Genomic DNA, 18,362 nt, shown 5'->3' with positions numbered 1-18,362 from the left:
GGCAGGTTTTCAAGATGGCAGCGTACTTAGCAACTGCAAGCAAAAAACATTTGGCTAACTTTTCAGGTCATTTTTGAGCTTACAACCGAACCAGTATGGACGAAATTCCGTACTCCAAAGATCTCTTCGATCAGTTAACTCTTGGTGTCGTAAAATCTCTTGGTAGGTGTTGAATGTTGAGTTTGGACTGTGGCTATTTTTTTCCAAATTACACAGTCAGTGAGTAGTACTAGTAGTACTACTGCACCACTCATCATAGGCTTTCCATGCTATTAATTCATTTTACTCAAAATAGCTCGTACATGAATCAAAACCCAAAAGCAAATTTATGGCATAGTCTGCTCGATCAGGCAAGCTATAGTCTATAGTATAGGCCTAGGCCCTAAAAAAATTGTTGCAGTCTGTTCTCCAATCACTTCAAAAATAGTCTACAACAGAAAAAAAATATTTGAAAATGTATTAGCTTCCCGGAAATAGTTCTATATGAACACCGCTTGACACCCTGTGCACAAACCCGATGAGACTGGTCTGAAAAATTCTAAGCAGGGGTATTTTCTCAGTAAACCACCTTGGTACATGTATTTTCCCCCTTACATGCCTTAAATTGAACTTTTCTAAACATGTTTTTGCTTTCTGATCGCCATTAAGTCACTGGAGGGAAGACTTGCTGGCATTCTTATATGAAACTCTTCCCAGCCTCACTAATGATGGCAAGGTTTACTCACATTCAAATTGGAAATGCTCTTGTCCTCGTGCAGTGCTCAAAGTCGCCATCTTGTTCAAATAGTGATTTAAACTGTATGTTAACGTCCTGGAGATGATGTCATGGTGCGCCGGCCTAACAGACCATTCACAAAAAGCATGCAGTGTTGGCACATAAGCAAATCTGAGTTTTTATTCACCAATCTCTTGTACGATTGCACTGTACCATACAATTTGTGTACACCATAATGCTCATGCAGCGGGCAAATGGCCAAGCAAACTCCATGTGCCAGTTCGACCATCTTCCAAGGTAGGGGGATGGCATCTTGAAACGTGTGAAATCTATGAAACCAGAAATCAACCCGTGGGATGTGGGGATCAAGACCTCTTTTATGGGGCTAAAATTGATACCAAGTTAGTTCACTGGGTTCCATTTCCTGACTCTTGTTAGATTTAAAGTTATACCATACGTCAGATATCATTTTAGGAAAGGAAAACAATCAAGATTGTGATGAATATTTCACTGCCATTGTTTTGCTTTCAGAAAAGAGGCCTGGGATTTGTGATATAACACTCGTTGACCTGCGGCCGGCAGAGCGCCACCAAGTGGTCTCATGGGAGCAGCGCAACTCATGCATGCTGCCGGACGACCTGAAGCGGTTCTACCTGACCTCAGATGGGCTTCTGCTGAAATGGAACGTTAGATTTGATGGTGACTATTGGACTCGGTCAACTCTTGTGATAACTTGTTATGACCCAAGATCAGAAATGGTCTCACAGAGCTACAGCTGTGTCTGTCGTCAGCTTGTGCCTCTGTTATAAGCAACCAGTAAAGATCCAGGCCTACATGTAGGGCCTAGGTCCTTGCACGAGATTGAGAGGCCCTTTTGCAGTTAACCTGCTGTTTTTCACTTGCACCAGGGTCACATAACACCCGTAGTGGCTTGGCATGAACAGTTCAGTATAATAGTACTCTCCAGCTCTCGTGTATCTACTCCAGAGAGCATTCAACTCAGCAGCGTATGGTTGTTTATTACAAACATACTGTGTAATATTTATTTGGTATTCTCAGCATTGTGCATGGGAAGTTTGGTGTCTTTCGGAGAGTGAAATTGTGTTCAAGAAGACTGGCTTTTTTTTAAAGGGAGGGACTCTTGTCAAACTTTGATGAGGTGTGTTTGATGTCACAAATCTAGGAAAAAATTATTTTTCGGCATTACACTGCATCAGGTCATCTGATACTAATCCTAAAATATTGCATCTTTCAGGTAAAGGACTTTTTTTATAGGACAATTTTCTTATCAGCACATAGAAGTGAATCACATGAAATTTTCTTGGACAGGAGCAGTTGCTCAGTTGTTAAATTTCTATGACCACTGATCCTGAAAGGGACATTGTTCAGACCTCAAGATTGTCATGAAGGGGGAGGGAATAATTTTGTTAGCTGAGAAATGTTCACTCCGGTTTGTCTAGCCCTGTGCTAAAGATATTAGGTCTTTTCTCCTGATATTTTCTCTTTCTGCCGGGAGGTCTTCCATATTTGCCAGGATGTTATCTCACAAATACTTGGTTAATTTTTAGGTGGTACCGTTGGAGTTGTTTGTGATTGAAGTAACTTTCCTTTCAGATCAGTTGCAGCCAGTGGGTTGGATGGAAATTAACAAGATCAGTAGTCTAACCAAGCTGGCAGGAAATAAAGCGGCCAGCAATGCCAACGTACCGTCGCTAGCTGACATGGACTACGCAAGTGATGAGGAGCAGTGTGGTATGTTTACTGCAAACCATCAGTCAGACACTTGAGCTTGAGCCGCATGGAAGAGACCTACATGTACATGTACTGCCTTTTCCACATTTTTGCCTCGTCACCACGTCAGGATTTACCTCTCACAGTGGAACCACATTCAGGCCATAATGTTGGAAGCAAATAAAAAAACATTTTGCATTTGGCCTATGGCTTGTAACAATGCTATGCATCTCTATGAAAACAGGACGTTTTACTGCTCTAAATTTAAACATGGGGGGAGTAAAAAATCGAGCTACAAAGCCGGACATAAACATCAAAGGCCAGTCTATCGCCACCTTCCTTCAAAGTATCCTAAATATGACGTTTGGAAAACATAGTCTGTAATTAAATGTCCTTCAGGAACAGATGAGGGTACAGATGCAAGTTGTCCTGTAGGATATTGCTTTACAAAAAAATGACTATGTATAACAGTTATCCACACAAAAAGGACATCAGTCGATTTATTTCACTTTTTTTCCCCCCATTTTTTCACCCCCAATCAGATGCAGAAACTGACATTCTTCCCAAGCCCCATTTTGACACCAGGAGCCGTATCTTTGAGCTGGATCCCTGCCAAGGCACTGCCAAGGTTTGCCTGGTCTACAGGAACACCAGGCCAGGTAAGGCACACCCTGAACTAATAGACGTCACTTATGTTGCATTTTCTGTCACATCCCGGAAGCTAGGTAAGACACAGGTATTGTCGGTTCCAGCTCTCTGTGTGTATTGGTTCTGCCAACAAACTTCAGAATGGAATGTGGGAGTTGACTTGAAGAAGTCTTCTAGAGCTTTAGGTCGCACTTAATCAGCTGGTCAGTGGCGTATCTGGGTTCTGAGTCCAGGAGGGTGGAATGGTTTTCCCAAAACGATGGTCTAAATTGTTTCATCCATAAAGGAATACTCACCTCCCTCCCCCAAGAAATTGGTTTGACAAATATTAGGGCTCTCTATTCCTAGAAGAAAAAAAATAATAAAACATGAGGACTGTGGTGATGTTTTGGGGTGGGGTGGGGCACTTGTGTCAGCCAGTAAGTGTGACTCCATTTTCTAAGCCCAAGTTGAACTGGCTGCGACAGGGAGCAGCAATGCATGCACATCTGTGGAGGTAGCTGCAGCCCAAGTTGTGAGAATATGCTGGTCAACTGTGTACGCTAGGGCTTGTTTTTTCCATTTGTGTTTATTTTTGTAGGCACCCCCGCCCAGCATCCTGAGATCTGGCTTCTAGACAGGGCCCTGCGGTGGCATTTCTTGGCCCGTACCTTCAGTCAGTACTTCCGCATGATGCTGACCCATCTTGGCCTGCCCCAGTGGCAGCACGCCTTCACTGACATCGGTCTCAGCCCGCAGGCCAAGGTAGGTGGCGCAGAGGGTTATACCTGCGGGGCACAAGTTACCCCCCTCTGCTGGGAACAGCGTCCTGGATTTGCTGGTTACTCTGGACGATTTGCTGGCTCTGGTCGAGGGTCCAGTTAGAGCATGAGCCGCTGTTCACGTTAACGGGACTAACTGCACTCAACTGCAGGAACGATTGGATTTCCTAGTTGACTATTTGGACCCAGACAGTGAGATGTGACTGTTTCCCTTGTGGCTTGTTCTGAATGACTTAATTGCCTTGTTTCATAAATATATCGAGAATTAATCCCATTTTTTCATTCATCAGCAGTTTTGGTGGGAATGGATGGGCATAGATGAATGCCTGTCACTATTCCATGGTTATTACAAAACTACACATCTAGAATGCCTGTCACTATTCCATGGTTATTACAAAACTACACATCTAGAATGCCTGTCACTATTCCATGGTTATTACAAAACTTCACATCTAGAATGCCTGCCACTATTCCATGGTTATTACAAAACTACACATCTAGAATGCCTGTCACTATTCCATGGTTATTACAAAACTACACATCTAGAATGCCTGCCACTATTCCATGGTTATTACAAAACTACACATCTAGAATGCCTGTCACTATTCCATGGTTATTACAAAACTACACATCTAGAATGCCTGTCACTATTCCATGGTTATTACAAAACTACACATCTAGAATGCCTGTCACTATTCCATGGTTATTACAAAACTACACATCTAGAATGCCTGTCACTATTCCATGGTTATTACAAAACTACACATCTAGAATGCCTGTCACTATTCCATGGTTATTACAAAAACTACACATCTAGAATACCTGTCACTATTCCATGGTTATTACAAAACTACACATCTAGAATGCCTGTCACTATTCCATGGTTATTACAAAAACTACACATCTAGAATACCTGTCACTATTCCATGGTTATTACAAAAATACACATCTAGACAGATAACCACCAATTTGCCTTTAACATGCTCTTCACAATCATATGAAACAGGGTTAAAGAATTCCACTGTCGGACTTTCAGGAACTTCTTTACATTATTGAATCACGCAAAGGGGGTAAATTTCCCCCCTTGCCGCTTGTTAAAAGTCTGTAGTGACATCATGCTGATCAGGAGAATTTCAAATGTTCTGAGTGCACATCCACATAAAAGGAAGCTTCGTAAGAGACTGTTCACGTAAAGAGAGCATTTACCTAGATCAAAACTAATAACATTTTTTTAAGAGAGAAAAATGGTATGTAGAATTTGTGCATCTGTAACATAAACGTAGCTGCGTCGCATATGTGCGAGGAGTGATAGAGATGATTTAGTAGGCATTGATACATCATGTTCTGTTTGTCTTAATTTCAGCAATGGTTTAACCTCTATTCCCCACTTCGGATCAGACTGGATTCGGAAACAAGCGTGGCCGATATGGAGCCAGCCACCGACAATGGTTGGAATGTTGCTAAAGAATCTCCTAAGAGCGACCTGGCTGAAGTCAATAAACTGGATGTCGGGCGAGTATTCAAAGGGAAAGCAGACAAGAAGTAAGCGTAAATCAATTTGGGACTGAACGGCCAATTCATGGATTCGGAAAAAGTTTTCATTTTCACAAAGGGAGGGGCATGTCAAAATTGACAAGATATCAGATTTAAATTTTTTTCTTTCTGTTTTATGTGAAACATTGTACTGAACTATTTTGGCATTCTTCCGTAAACAAAAAAGTCATCAATTTATAAATTGCATTAAATTTTCTGTATTATTTATTATTAATTCCTGAGGTGTTCAAAATGTATTGCCTTGAAAGGCATAAAAGTAGGTCAACTGAGATTTTCGTTGTCACGAAGGGACAAGCATCTCTGTTACATTTTCAACTGCACTTGTAAACACTCATGTCCCTTCCCCATGGAACAACATTTTGAACATAGAGGCATAAATGTAAGAGAACTTGGCTTTTAATTTTCATGAAGGGACAGGATATGTGTCATTCTAATATTGGGTTCACATAAAAGTTTACCATTCAAAGAAACATGTGCAGGGATCCTCACGGCTTGAAGTTGATGCAAAGTAGTAATTTTTGCAGTTTGAAAATAGGGGAAACTTCTCTTGCAAGGTTTTGAAAGTGTTTTTGTTCTTCAAAATCCACATGCCTGTCCCTTTGTGAAAACGGTGACAGAATGTTACCATCGTCCCTCATGTGTGATGCTCAGTCCTAGATCATCTGGAAGTCTTTATGAGTCGAAGATTCAGATCAGAAAAAAATTGACTGGAGGATTTGAACCTGCAACCATTAAAGTAATGTACAGTACATCAAGGTGGTGTTCTTGAGACAACTTGTGTTAATTTCAGTGTGATTGCCATAAGTGCTTTTTACCTACCCTGATAATTAGTCATGGCATAATAGAGTGAAGTGAATATTATTTTCAAGATCTACAGAATATTAAGTCAATCAGCCTAAGATTTGTGATTGGTAAGATTTGACATGCCTAAACAGTTACATTTACAAATAATTTCCTAAATGAATTACTGGGTTTAAATTACTGTGGCGTTGTTGAATGTTGCTGTGATGTTTTCTTATAGGTCAAAATCGTCTCAAAGCAAGAAAAAATATGGCCAAGTTGGAAAGTAAGTACAGACTTATCACTTGTGCATCCCAAGTGGTATGAACTCGTGAAAAATTGTCATTCGTGGCAGTTTTATCATGTTGGTTGTTACCAGTAGTTTTAAGCAATAAGAAAAACAATGTTGGTTATTGGTTTGAGTCTGTGGTAGTGTTGCCTTCAAAGGTAGGGTGATAGTTTGGTTTTTGTTAAGATAATGCGGATTCATAGGCAAAATTATCAAGAAAAATACAAAGTTTTGATTGGCTGGAGTCCAGTCGATTAATTTTGGAACAAGTTGTGATGATACTTGAAGTCAAGATGAAGTCCACATATTCTGTCGAAGCCACATAAAAACTGTTTTGATGAGAATCGCATTGTACATGTGTACATGTATTCTGCGCATTCCTTGACACAGGTGTTTGTCCAGTCCAAAACAGACTGATTTCTAGTCATTCTAGAAATGTGAATTTTGTTTGGAGAGTTTCATAAATTGCCCTTCCTTATTCCTGCTTTTCTTACTGCAGACCTCTGTCTGGAGCCACAGGTAACCGGTCCAGTTCTCAGTCGGGCGGGGGCCGGCTTCGATGACCCAGCTAGGAACACTGTGAGGCCTCCAGATGGACTAACTTGTACTGCCAAACCACATGTTGTAAACCAACTTCCCACAACGTCTGGCATCCTTAGATCGTCTTTTACACCCACTGGTTTCAGAACTAAGACAGCAGCCACAGAGGGAATGTGTGGCTATATGGAATGGACATGTGCCCCCGTCATGACATTCAAAGCAAACAAACTGGCCACTGAGTTGACATGGCATCCTGAACAGCAGGTTTGTGGGTCCATGGAATCATGCTGTGGATGACAGTTGATGATTTGATGAGAGGTACTTGACAAGACGGTGTTCACATTGACCTCTCTGACTGGGTAAGAGCCTATTTCAGACCCATTTCACCAAGTTGGTTACAAGAAAAATTAGGGTGGCTTACCGGTTTTGGGGAGAAAAGCAAAATTCAGCTGAGACTTTATAATCTGAAGATCATAATGTTATTGCGGCGTATGACCTTATCACAACTTGTCCAATAACATTTAACACAAGATCTGTAAAATAACAGAGCGCTGAAAATTTTAACCATTAAATCAGTTTAATTAAGGAGCCCCGAGTGAATCTATTAAAATCTTATTCAACTTAAGGATGCTGTAAAAAGCAATGTTATATGATTCAAAACTGGAATGTTAATCAAAGCAAAGTTATACGTTCTTTACTGAATTAAACTGAAATTGAGTCAAACTGATATAAAACTTCATTGAGATGTTTCTTCACATTAGTGTGAAATGTAATGGAAGAATAAGACACCTCGAAGCAACTTGGCATCATCATTAGCATTTAGTCTGCCCTTCAGTTAGTGTCAGATGACCTGGCATGTAATGATTTGCCGCTTTGTTTGGAAAAATAATGTAAACTGTCTGACGACATCTGGTGCCCAACTGTACTTTCAACCTCTGCATACATGTAGCTATCAAATTTTGTTACTTGGCTTGCCAAATGGAGTTACTCGACTCTCAAAGAGACAATTTGGCCATTCAGGAAAATTGTGCATAGTGCATAGCTGTCATGTCAGGTGAAATAACTCCACTCTCACAGAGCCTATTTGGCCAACCAGAAAGATAGTGCATAGCTGATCTTTTTACTTGGCATGTCAGATGGAATAACTTTTCTCTCACAGAGGCAATTTGGCCATTCAGGAAAATTGTGCATAGCTGATCTTTTTTCTTGGCACATCAAACAAAATAGCTCTGCTTTCACAGAGCCAGTTTGACCATTCAGGAAAATTGTGCATAGCTGATCTTTTTACTTGGTACGTCAGATGGAATAACTTTTCTCTCACAGAGGCAATTTGGCCATGCAGGAAAATTGTGCATAGCTGATCTTTTTTCTTGGCACATCAAACAAAATAGCTCTGCTCTCACAGAGCTAATTTGGCCAACCAGGAAGATAGCGCATAGCTGATCTTTTTACTTTGGTACGCCAGATGGAATAACTTTTCTCTCACAGAGGCAATTTGGCCATTCAGGAAAATTGTGCATAGCTGATCTTTTTTCTTGGCACATCAAACAAAATAGCTCTGCTCTCACAGAGCCAGTTTGACCATTCAGGAAGATAGCGCATAGCTGATCTTTTTACTTGGCATGTCAAATGGAATAACTTTTCTGTCACAGAGGCAATTTGGCTATTCAGGAAAATTGTGCATAGCTGATGTTTCCGTGGCATGTCACACGGAATAACTCTTCTCTCACAGAAGCAATTTGGCCATTCAAGAAAATTGTACATAGCTGATCTGTTTTAAAACCTCTTTGATTGAGGCAAGAAGTGCAACATTTAAATGATTATTGTTGTTAAATGAACTGATTTAATAGCGGCTGAATACAATAGACTTTATTTTGAATAAAAAAGTGCCAACAAAATCCAATATATTTCTTTCCCCGAAGTAGCAATCATGGATTCCCTGCTATCTTGAAGTACATGTAGTAACTTTTGAATCTGAAGCGCAAGCCTTAGCAGACTGTTCATATCTCAGTTCAACAGAACAGGTGACTGATGTGGCTGACAACAGCCAGACTTAGTAGGTTCCTTCTCAAAGGTCATCGGCAGGTAGTCTATAACCAACATCCCAGCGGGCTTTGTCCAGGATCTCGGCTGCCAACAAACTCTCATCCAGGGAGACAGTTGGACACTCCTTCAAACCTGTTGATTACAATTGAAGCCACGTTTTCATAAAAAGTAAAAGTAAAGTGGACAACAGAAATCCAAGGGAATGTTGAAAATGTTTGAGATAATTCAATTAGCTTAGAGGAAAATCTACATATTTATTGACTATTGTGATATTGAGTGCATCTTGAAGTACGTGTCTTAAACACGTAATAATCTTGTTGGCATGAGTTCATGCGTAAGACTATGTTCAGAGGTAATGGCTGTGGCTAAGCAATACATATAAACTGATGGAAGCAGCTCGCAAGTAGCAGCGGTCACTTCTCATATAGATGTGTGCATTAGACCTAGCCTCGGCCAGCTGATATGGACAACGCCAAATTAATGTTCTCTGTGCTTCATCTGTATCATAATTATTCCATGCCGTGTCACTTGCCAAAATATGGAAAGACAATAAAAAAGGACTCTTTGAGATTTGAAATTGTTATGGAGAAAAGTGAGTTTTTTAAACAGTACATGCCCTAGTTCACCTTTCATGAGACACTGGCGTGCACACTCTGCTTCGTATCGGAGCCCTGCACTGTTCACAAAGAACGTGCGCTTTTCAGCTTTTGGATGGCAAAACTCATACACCTCGGTTTTCAGATCTACCTCCGTCAGTTTGACGACTTCATGTTCGGCCCCGCCCATGACAGCCGTCACCTCAATCTTTGAAGGGCACCAAAATGGAGAATGGACCTGCAGTAATGGGATAGTATGGACCAGAATTCAGATGGAGGGTACATGTTCGCCATGCTTGGCCGCACAACGTTTGAGGCATTTCCAAAGTTACTCCAGACAAGAATTACATAATGAAAGACAAAATTAGACATTTTTTTCTGGTCTGGTCTGCGGGTTTTACAGTTGCACTGTGGTAAAATATGGCTCTGCCAACTTCAGGAGACACTGTGCATGAAGTGAATGGAATGCGTATACGGTTCGTAAGTGTGGCGCAACTTCAGCGATCGTCCAATGGGAGCCTGCAAATCGTGGCGCGTCCGCCTTTGTGACAAAGTCACTTACGAACCGGATACATGTATAGTGTTTAGATCATCATGTTTCTCAGACAGCTCACTGCGAAAGAGAGTGAGTTGATACCTCCGTCTGAAGCACCCTAATTCTCAGCCTGGTACATTTTCAGTGACTGTCAGTGAGTGTACTCAACCCTAACTTGAGTCCGAGCCAAAGTCCACTTTGTCACATTTGGTACATCATTAGACACGTCAATTACTCACATAGGACTCAGACTCACATTCTCATATTTTTCAGCAACCACCTCATCATATACATGAAGTAACAAACAATTGACATATGTGACTCATATATGAGTCATAACTGACTCAAAACTAATACTCAACTACTAAAGGACAACTGCATTATTTTTTATTTTGTTGTGGGGACGTACACGCGTGTTGAAATACAGATATTGTTGGGAACAAACAGGTTATCAGTCTCAACTTTCCTTAAAAATATAAACGAAATAGTCCTCTCAATTGGCACTATATCTGTGGAAGAGTTGAACCTTTTCCTTAAATTAGCCTTTATAATTATGGTTGCGTATAACTGCAATGTATCGAGTGAATTACCTTGATATAACCCTTTGCACCTCTAATCTGGGCCTCATTGGCAAGCTCAACCACCATGCTGGTGTTCAATGTTGCCACGGCCTTGCCGGGAAATATCAAAGTGGTAACGGTTGTCTCATCAACACCTGCGTGAAATAACACCACGGAAAGTGTTTATCATCGGAGGTGGCCAAACAACAGTTCAACCAAGTCCTTTTTAAGTTCTCAATCTTACCTTAACAAAAGGTGGGGCAGAAAGAATGCCACCTGCTACGAAACCAAGGCTATGAGCGACAATTAGTCAAGTACTGGTCGATTTGGGCTGGTACCCAGGGTACATTTTGTGTACAGGTTATCAGTGAGAACATGGTCAGTAAATGATCACCGATGGAACTTGACCGACCCAGTTTAAGTTAAGTAGCCTATAAGGCCTGCTTTAAGTGATTAGAAATGCGAGTGTTGTATCAAACAACAATTTTAATTTTTTTGTCATCTTCAATTCCCTTTGTCATTTTTACTCTGAGCTCCAGCGGCCTGATGAGTTGTATTCGCACTGTTTGTACTTGAATTTGGTTAACTTGGATTAAGACTTTGTTGCGTTGTGACCCATTATTTTTACCTTCAGGTGAAGAATTATTTTTTTTCTTTTGACGCGATCTCAATATCAGTCGTTTGTCTCTATTTATTAGCTTTCCTCGCGACTTTTCCATTATTCGATCATTTTGGTTTGTTATTGCAGACAGGTTCACCCAACCTTCAGGATTTTCTGTTGATTTAGTTTGATTTGTTCGTTGTGTCATTTTTCCAGGCTACACTAGCAAATCATCTCTTTTGGTATTCTTGTTGGACTGACTCTAAATGGGCTTAACTATAGCTCTACTTCTAAAAAAATGCAGGTTATACACAAACTTTCCCACATCCAACAGTCTACATCGAAAAGACACAAATAAATCTCCTAAGCTCCATCTCATAACAAACAAGAGGCCGAAAAAGAAACGACCCAATCTGGAAAGAAATCTCACCCGAGTCTGACAAGGTACCGGCACTGGTGCACGATATAGGAGCCTCGCCAAATATCATGAGTGCCTCTCGAATGGGGTAGACGCCCAAGTCTAACAGAGCACCTCCCCCAACATCTGGCAGTGAAAAAAAAATATCCCGCCAAAGAAAAACATGAGGTGAAGAAACTTCCCAAGATGTTTTATCTTGTTAACAGTAAACACACGCCTTTGCCAGGTGTTCGCGAACTGTGTACAACTGAATCATTTTGATAAGCCTTGATCTTCAAATATCAATATTGACTTTTCCTGAGCGAACTGATGTCTGAATGAAAAGGGCATTAAAACGGTATATTGCGAATCTTGCCGAGGACATTTCTTTTCCATTTTCACTATGCTGAGTTGTCAAATGAAAATATGCCACACTTATGAATGAGCATAAAAACATCCCTTTTTCTTGTCTTCTACCAACAATGAAATTTCTTAGTTGTTTTTTAACTGAAACAACTGAGCCCATTCTTCAAAAACCTCCTTTTTAAATGGTAATTTAATAATTGCTGGGATTTAAAATGCGCGATATTTGACTTACTTCGCCGAGCAGGGCTGCAAACACAGTGCATACACGCAACTCTGAAAGAGAACATTATGAACACTTTTTACCCAAACAATGAAGCCGTACCTTTATTTCTCAATCTTTCGACTGAAGAAATCGGTTTGCCGAGCGATACATTTACAGCCTTTATGTCGCCGATGACGCCAGCATCTAGCAGCTCACACAGTTTGGCAGTGGCTGGGAAGAAACGAGTCCACCAACCCTAGATCAGCGACCGAAACCAGAATTGTGTATAGATCTAAATCAAAACTTTGGCGCCAAATAGGCCTACAGAAAAAAAAACTTGTACAGTACATCTGCTGTGTTTTGACACACATTGTATACACAGTTATGCATAAACTTCTTCAGCAGATAAGAGTACTACACACTATTTAAACCAGTTACTCTGAGGACCTAGAACAGTGTGGGGACGCACCAAAGTCCCCCACCATCTCTCAAAAGAGACAATGTCCTGTCACTGTGTTATGGACTGATAGTCTCCACAACTTGGTCCAAGTTTACCTAACAATGAAAATCTTCCAGCCACAATGTTGTACTGGCCACAGTACACTCACATAAAAATGACCCTAATGTATCCTGGAAATGTCCCCCCAAAAAACTGACAAAGTAACGATCAGCAAAGTCAGCGGATTGCCAGTAGGGCTCGGATGGAAAAACCACAACACAAACTGCTGGTCAGATCGTTTGCTTGCTGCAATATTTAACTGCAATATGTATCATAAACAAGTTCTTATGTTATGTAAACAAGTGGGTTCTCATGTACATGTAACACCCGTTTCAGACAGGAGTCTGGAGTCGAGCCAGAAGAGCGACTCGGGTCGACCCACTGGGTAAATTTTGGTTTCAGACGGACCAAATAAATACATTTTGCATCGGGCTCGGCTCATAGAAAGAGCGACGTCTGACACCAAGTCGCTCTGGTGTCATTCCGATCTCCTTCGAGTGTCGATCTTTCGCCTGCTCGCACAACTGGTCGCTGCAAATTGTTTCAGACGTCGAACCTTTGCCGAACTTAATTCAAAATTTGTTTTTAATTTGGTTCAGCGCGACTCTGGAACGCCTGTCTGATACGGGTTTAAAACGTCCACGCTAACTTCAGAAATTGAAAATGCGTGCGTGACGCACCAACCTCTCACATTTGAAAAAGATCGTCTCCAAGACTTTTACAATTAGAGTTGATGCTCATATATAAATACCTCCATGAAAAAGACATTCTTCTGTCTGGCGAGATTGACCATTTCTTGGACCTCTCTCTTATTCAGACCCAAAGGCTTCTCACAGAGGACGTTTTTATCCTTTCCTAGAAACAGCTTACAGAGAGGAAGGTGAACATTGTTCACTGCACCGATGTAGACAATGTCTGCAAATAGACAGTTTGAAAAGAGCAGAATGTGTCAGAAATTCTTTCAGTTGCATACCGTAGGTAGTTTGAATATTTAACCTGTTTATCCGTAGGTACTCCTGGCTGGACGTATCGGCCTTGAGTTTGAGACTGGCCTATCAGAATACAGAGGAGGGATCGAGAACTTTCATGGCCGATAAAAACCAATGAGACCTCAGAATCAGGGAGTGTTACTGAGTGCAACGGTTGTAAAATGGTTTGGGCTTTGTTGCATATTTTAGCAGTCGATCGTTGGGTGAGAGGGATATGCTGTGTACTGGAACAACACAGTCCCGACACTGATGTTTGCCCAGTGCCCTGCACAGTGCAGTGGTTGAATTCAACACCACACGCGGAGCAAAGCAAACTGCACAAGTTGGTTCGTCTATCCAATGAAGCATTTGGGAATATTCAGGAAGGTTTCCTGTAAGCACAGAAGTACAATTAATGGAGTATGTATGAAAAGCTAGCGTTAATCATTTGTCACTAAGCAAAATTCCCTGTTTTGTTTCGGACGTTTGCTTGGTAATTAGTCATTGGCAATGGCAGCAAAAAGTAGAATTCTGGGGTTTTTTTTAAGTGAAGCGCGAAGCTGCGTACCGACATTATCATCCTCAGCTAAGGCTTCGTAGCCTCCGTAGGCTACAGGGATCCCGTGCCTCTCGGCAAACTTGCTCGCATCCTCTTTGGACCGGGCAGCCACGGCCACCACCGCGTGGTCCTCGGCAGGCAGGGTGGAGAGCGCCACGACAAAGTCGTTGCTGATGTTCCCCGCGGAGCAGATGCCCCAGCGCAGTTTCATGTTGAATGGCCTTGGAGTCGACAGCTGCATGTATCATAAAGTGGAGAAAACACAAATCACGAAATCTGTCCAATGACGAATCTGCACTCCCAAGAGAACGGAGGATCCAAGTTTTTCAAACACTGATCGAGCCAGTATTCCCGTGGGGGTCATAAACATGGACTTTGACAAAATAACCGGAGAAAGCACTGGCTGCTACACATACATGTACAACTCAATAGCAACGACAACCAGTATGGAGATCTCCTTTAACTTAAGTCTCCCAGAAGATAAGGGGCGTAGTCTTTGGGCAGCTGGCCGCTCTGCTCTGAATCAGGGTGTGGCTTCACACTCGCGTTTCAAAGCGGGTAATTTGCTAATTGCACATTAATGTACGTTGACACTAGTCCTAGTAACTATAACAGGACCCTACGAATCACCTCTTAACATGTGGACACGGTCGGGGATGGTGGAATTGAAGAGCCCTTCATAGACCATCTTTACTCTCAATTGATTCCTGGTTTTCCAACCGGTTCAGTGGGTAGTTAGCCTAAGTTGCATCAGATGTACATGTATAGTTGATATCTTGCAACAGGATATAAATTTATCTGTATCTAAGTCACAAAGGAAAGTGCAAAGTTTGCAGTTTATCGATTTGAGTTAGATTCCTGATCAAGCATTTTTTCCTGTTTCTGTGTTTCCAGAATTATTTGTTTCTCTGAGCCAAATAAAAATAATATACAGGGGCAACTATTAGAAATCCCTCTTGTATCACATCGGGAGTTGCTCCTCTTGTCTGCACCATAATGGTATTGGCTCTCTACCGGCTGTGAAAAAGTGCGACTGGATAACAGCGAAACATACATGTATATTCACGACATCATGGATGGATGTCAAATGGGTGTCCATTGCTGCAGCTCCTGCTGAAATGCTACAAAATGTTCACGGTATATGCAAGAAAACACACATTGGAATCCAACCAATTGCTCTTGCCACAAGGCAAAGCTTCCATGCACCGAACTGCGCAAATGCAGTGACTGCCTGAATGGACTCAGAGATTTCAACAATATGAAAACAGCGACAGTGAGAACGAGGATGAAACTTCAGACAGTGATTCTGACTGCAAGGCCTAAATTCCTCTTCAAAATGTTGGGCTGGTATCTTCACCAAGTTCATTCCAGTTCCCTGTTTCACAGCACTGATATTGGAAATTTGGACAGTGTCTCTGTCAGCTTCCAACAAGTATTTTGTGCTAGAAGATAATTTAACCTGCAAATTCAACTCCACAGTTCACGTCATTCCTAATCGAGCAATATAACACGCGCATATATAGCAGTAAAAAAACAACCGAAATATTTATTTTAAAAATGTAAAAAAAAAAACTTGCTGCAAACTTGCTACACTGATTATGCAGCCTTTGACATGACATAACTTCCATAACTTCAGTCTTTGTTTTCTCTGTTTACATTTCTTTTTGTCAGACACAACAAAGGCTAAATAAAATGATTTTGAATTTAAATGAATGTTTCGTACATGTATGTGCGTGTCGTTCTACAAAGGTGGTTGGAATTTGCACAAAAATTGTAAAAGAGGAAGGTAAAAATTGGTTTTGGACTAAAAATGGACAAAAACTTGAAAACGTGCCATTTTTCGGGTAATGTGCAGACTACACTTTTGGGGACAAGCATAGTTGGATTCAGCACTATCAAATCAAGTCAACTTCATTGAAACATGACACCCAAAAGTTAAGACGAATGCTGATTTCTCGCCCTTGTACAGAATTTTGCCCGTGGCCTAACAGGGTTTTTATTCCTCCACCTTTTACTGTAATCCTACCTCCAATATTTATGCCAGAAAAAGTTTAGGAGAAAATTTTGTTGGGAGCATTAACTTTGGAGTGTCATAAACTCAGACAAGTTCAAACTACTTTAATCTGTGTGCCTTTCATGATGTACGAAGGTATTTATGTAAACCACATGAACAACCTTTCGTCGCCAAAGCCTAAAATCCTCCTAAACCTCTAGGCCTGCAGCTATTACATAATCACCGCTGTTGGGTGCATTCAGTCGACCTGCACGCGGGGATAAATTCTGCAAACCAAAAGGCACCTCTGCGTGCCTTGAAGCTCTTTAACTTACACGAGGTCATAACACTGTTGTTTAAATCATGGAAGGAACAGGATAAAGTCTTCATGTTTAAATCCAGCCTCTGAGGTATTACGGGTGACGCACTTGAAATTCCACACTCTCAAATTTTCCTGTGAGAGCAATCGTGAGGTACTTACAGCTCTTGAAAATTTCACAATAGTGGTTTTTAGACCATGAAACCGACCGTTTTCTGAAAAACCAGTCTCTCGTTCTCTACCTTGCATACTACTTACTAGCACAAAGGTCGGCCCGGCGATCGCGCAGATCTGCTATCGCGGCACCCAGCACAGGCCCCGCACCGGCCTTTATCAAACTTACCTAATTTTGGGGGGTTTATGACACTCCAAGTGACGGTTCAGCGTGGAATACCTCCACACAGCTTTTACAATGGTGGAGGAGAATGGTGATGATGAAAGACCGTGGTACAGGAAAATATTCACCTCGTATTTTCAATACTGTGCTTCTTGGCACTGGCCACAACAGCCTAAAAAAGAATATCGTACTACGCGACGCCAGGTACCCCTCTACAAAGAACCACCTCCTGACCTCATGTTGATGTTTGATGTTCTTTTCCAATACCGTCCATAGGTCGATTGCACACTAATGATCATAGCAAAGATTGACTTAGCCTTTACTCAAGGCGTTTATTTGGTAACCTGGGAGCTATAGTACAGTGGTAACACGAAATCGTGGGAATGGGTTAGCGGGTTAGCGTAGCGGTTCTTTCCTCGCTTTGCACCAATTAGGACCGGGTTCGAGTCCCAGCTTGGCCCAGGCTTTAAGTGCATTTGGTTTCCAGTCCGTAATTGCTTTCGCAGGTTTTCTCCGGGTACATCTGTTTCCTCCTGCCTCTAAAACTGGACCTTCTTCCTAACTCCGTAATGTGATGCTGATTAATAAAGTGTATAAATAAACGTACAGTTATTGGCGCAAATAGTCTGGGTTGCTGAACGCGCCATTAAAACAAAACAACAACAACAACAAATCGTGGCACCCCGGTTAACAATACATGTAACAGGAAAAATTACCAGTGTAGTTTGCCAATCTCACTGGTCTTGTTGGTGTCACTATAGCTGAGCATCCAGGGCGAGCGGCTTGAGTTGCAGCCAAAATGTAGCCAAAATGGCGCATTGTGCGTCAGTGCACGTGCACAATTAACGCACAATAGCTGCATGCTGCACTGCACATATAACCACGCATAGAGTACTTCCTTGCTCGGTGATATATGGAACTACTATTTTACGTTCAAAGTCTAAAGTTGGCCTTACTCTCTTAATTAGACTTTTTCTTTCTGATGTCACTTGCCATCCGCTAGGTTTTATGAGCTGAAATTTCGCGAGGATGCTTGCTGCTTACCCTCTTAGGTTCTGTTTGCAGGGAACTCACCCTTCACCACAGTTTCAGAAGAAATTTACTTCCACCACAAGACCATAAACTATGTACATGAGTTTTCGTGACGAAGAAATGTTGACTTGCATTATTTTGATGGCACCCCGTAACGTACTAAGCAATGTGAGCGCTTGAATATGGGCGAGATCACGAGTGGTTCCTTTTTATTTCGTTATGACACTCCGCAACTTTGTTACACAGACCTTTGCCGTCAAAAACCATTCCAAAGTTAAGTTTGAAATTGCAGCATTCGCCCGGTCGATATCTTGCGTTGGAAAAAGCCAAGTAG

The 18,362-nt window shown here is 41.5% G+C and overlaps 2 protein-coding genes across 6 annotated transcripts; one reads left to right on the top strand and one right to left on the bottom strand.

Moving 5' to 3' along the window:
* Positions 1 to 6: 6 nt before the first annotated feature.
* tpgs2 (tubulin polyglutamylase complex subunit 2) lies at positions 7 to 9,641 on the top strand. 4 transcript variants are annotated; one of them, XM_087136481.1, is made up of 8 exons: positions 7 to 162; positions 1,247 to 1,401; positions 2,335 to 2,467; positions 2,989 to 3,105; positions 3,675 to 3,838; positions 5,219 to 5,397; positions 6,431 to 6,475; positions 6,978 to 9,641. In XM_087136481.1, exons 1-8 carry the CDS (start codon positions 96 to 98, stop codon positions 7,039 to 7,041), a joined length of 924 nt encoding a protein of 307 aa, XP_086992607.1. In that variant the 5' UTR covers positions 7 to 95; the 3' UTR covers positions 7,042 to 9,641. The 4 variants fall into 4 exon arrangements, with proteins under 4 accessions (XP_086992607.1, XP_022109629.1, XP_086992608.1 ...); XM_022253937.2 differs by having other exon boundaries at positions 1,247 to 1,414; positions 2,330 to 2,467; XM_087136482.1 differs by lacking the exon at positions 7 to 162 and adding an exon at positions 248 to 1,012 and having other exon boundaries at positions 1,247 to 1,414; positions 2,330 to 2,467.
* LOC110989501 (trans-1,2-dihydrobenzene-1,2-diol dehydrogenase-like) lies at positions 7,475 to 17,907 on the bottom strand. 2 transcript variants are annotated; one of them, XM_022253934.2, is made up of 8 exons: positions 17,713 to 17,907; positions 14,357 to 14,582; positions 13,572 to 13,735; positions 12,442 to 12,577; positions 11,787 to 11,900; positions 10,786 to 10,910; positions 9,691 to 9,898; positions 7,475 to 9,196 (listed from the first exon to the last, which is right to left on the bottom strand). In XM_022253934.2, exons 2-8 carry the CDS (start codon positions 14,556 to 14,558, stop codon positions 9,087 to 9,089), a joined length of 1,059 nt encoding a protein of 352 aa, XP_022109626.2. In that variant the 5' UTR covers positions 14,559 to 14,582; positions 17,713 to 17,907; the 3' UTR covers positions 7,475 to 9,086. The 2 variants fall into 2 exon arrangements, with proteins under 2 accessions (XP_022109626.2, XP_022109625.2); XM_022253933.2 differs by lacking the exon at positions 17,713 to 17,907 and adding an exon at positions 17,003 to 17,305.
* Between the last annotated feature and the right edge of the window lie 455 nt (positions 17,908 to 18,362).

Source organism: Acanthaster planci, linkage group LG05 (genome assembly GCF_054643075.1).
Source record: "Acanthaster planci isolate LZ-2023a linkage group LG05, COTS_SCS, whole genome shotgun sequence".
Taxonomy (NCBI): Eukaryota; Metazoa; Echinodermata; class Asteroidea; order Valvatida; family Acanthasteridae; genus Acanthaster; species Acanthaster planci.
Note: the sequence above shows the minus strand (reverse complement) of the source record. Positions and strands in the feature narration are given on the sequence as shown.

Coding starts and splice junctions, on each gene's coding strand:
- tpgs2 (XM_022253937.2), top strand. CDS start 96: ATGGACGAAATTCCGTACTCCAAAGATCTCTTCGATCAGTTAACTCTT. Junction 5,398..6,430: donor AAAGGGAAAGCAGACAAGAA/GTAAGCGTAAAT, acceptor GTTTTCTTATAG/GTCAAAATCGTCTCAAAGCA. Junction 6,476..6,977: donor AAATATGGCCAAGTTGGAAA/GTAAGTACAGAC, acceptor TTCTTACTGCAG/ACCTCTGTCTGGAGCCACAG.
- LOC110989501 (XM_022253934.2), bottom strand. CDS start 14,558: ATGAAACTGCGCTGGGGCATCTGCTCCGCGGGGAACATCAGCAACGAC. Junction 12,578..13,571: donor AGAATGTCTTTTTCATGGAG/GTATTTATATAT, acceptor TCGCTGATCTAG/GGTTGGTGGACTCGTTTCTT. Junction 10,911..11,786: donor CGGTACCTTGTCAGACTCGG/GTGAGATTTCTT, acceptor TATTTCACGCAG/GTGTTGATGAGACAACCGTT.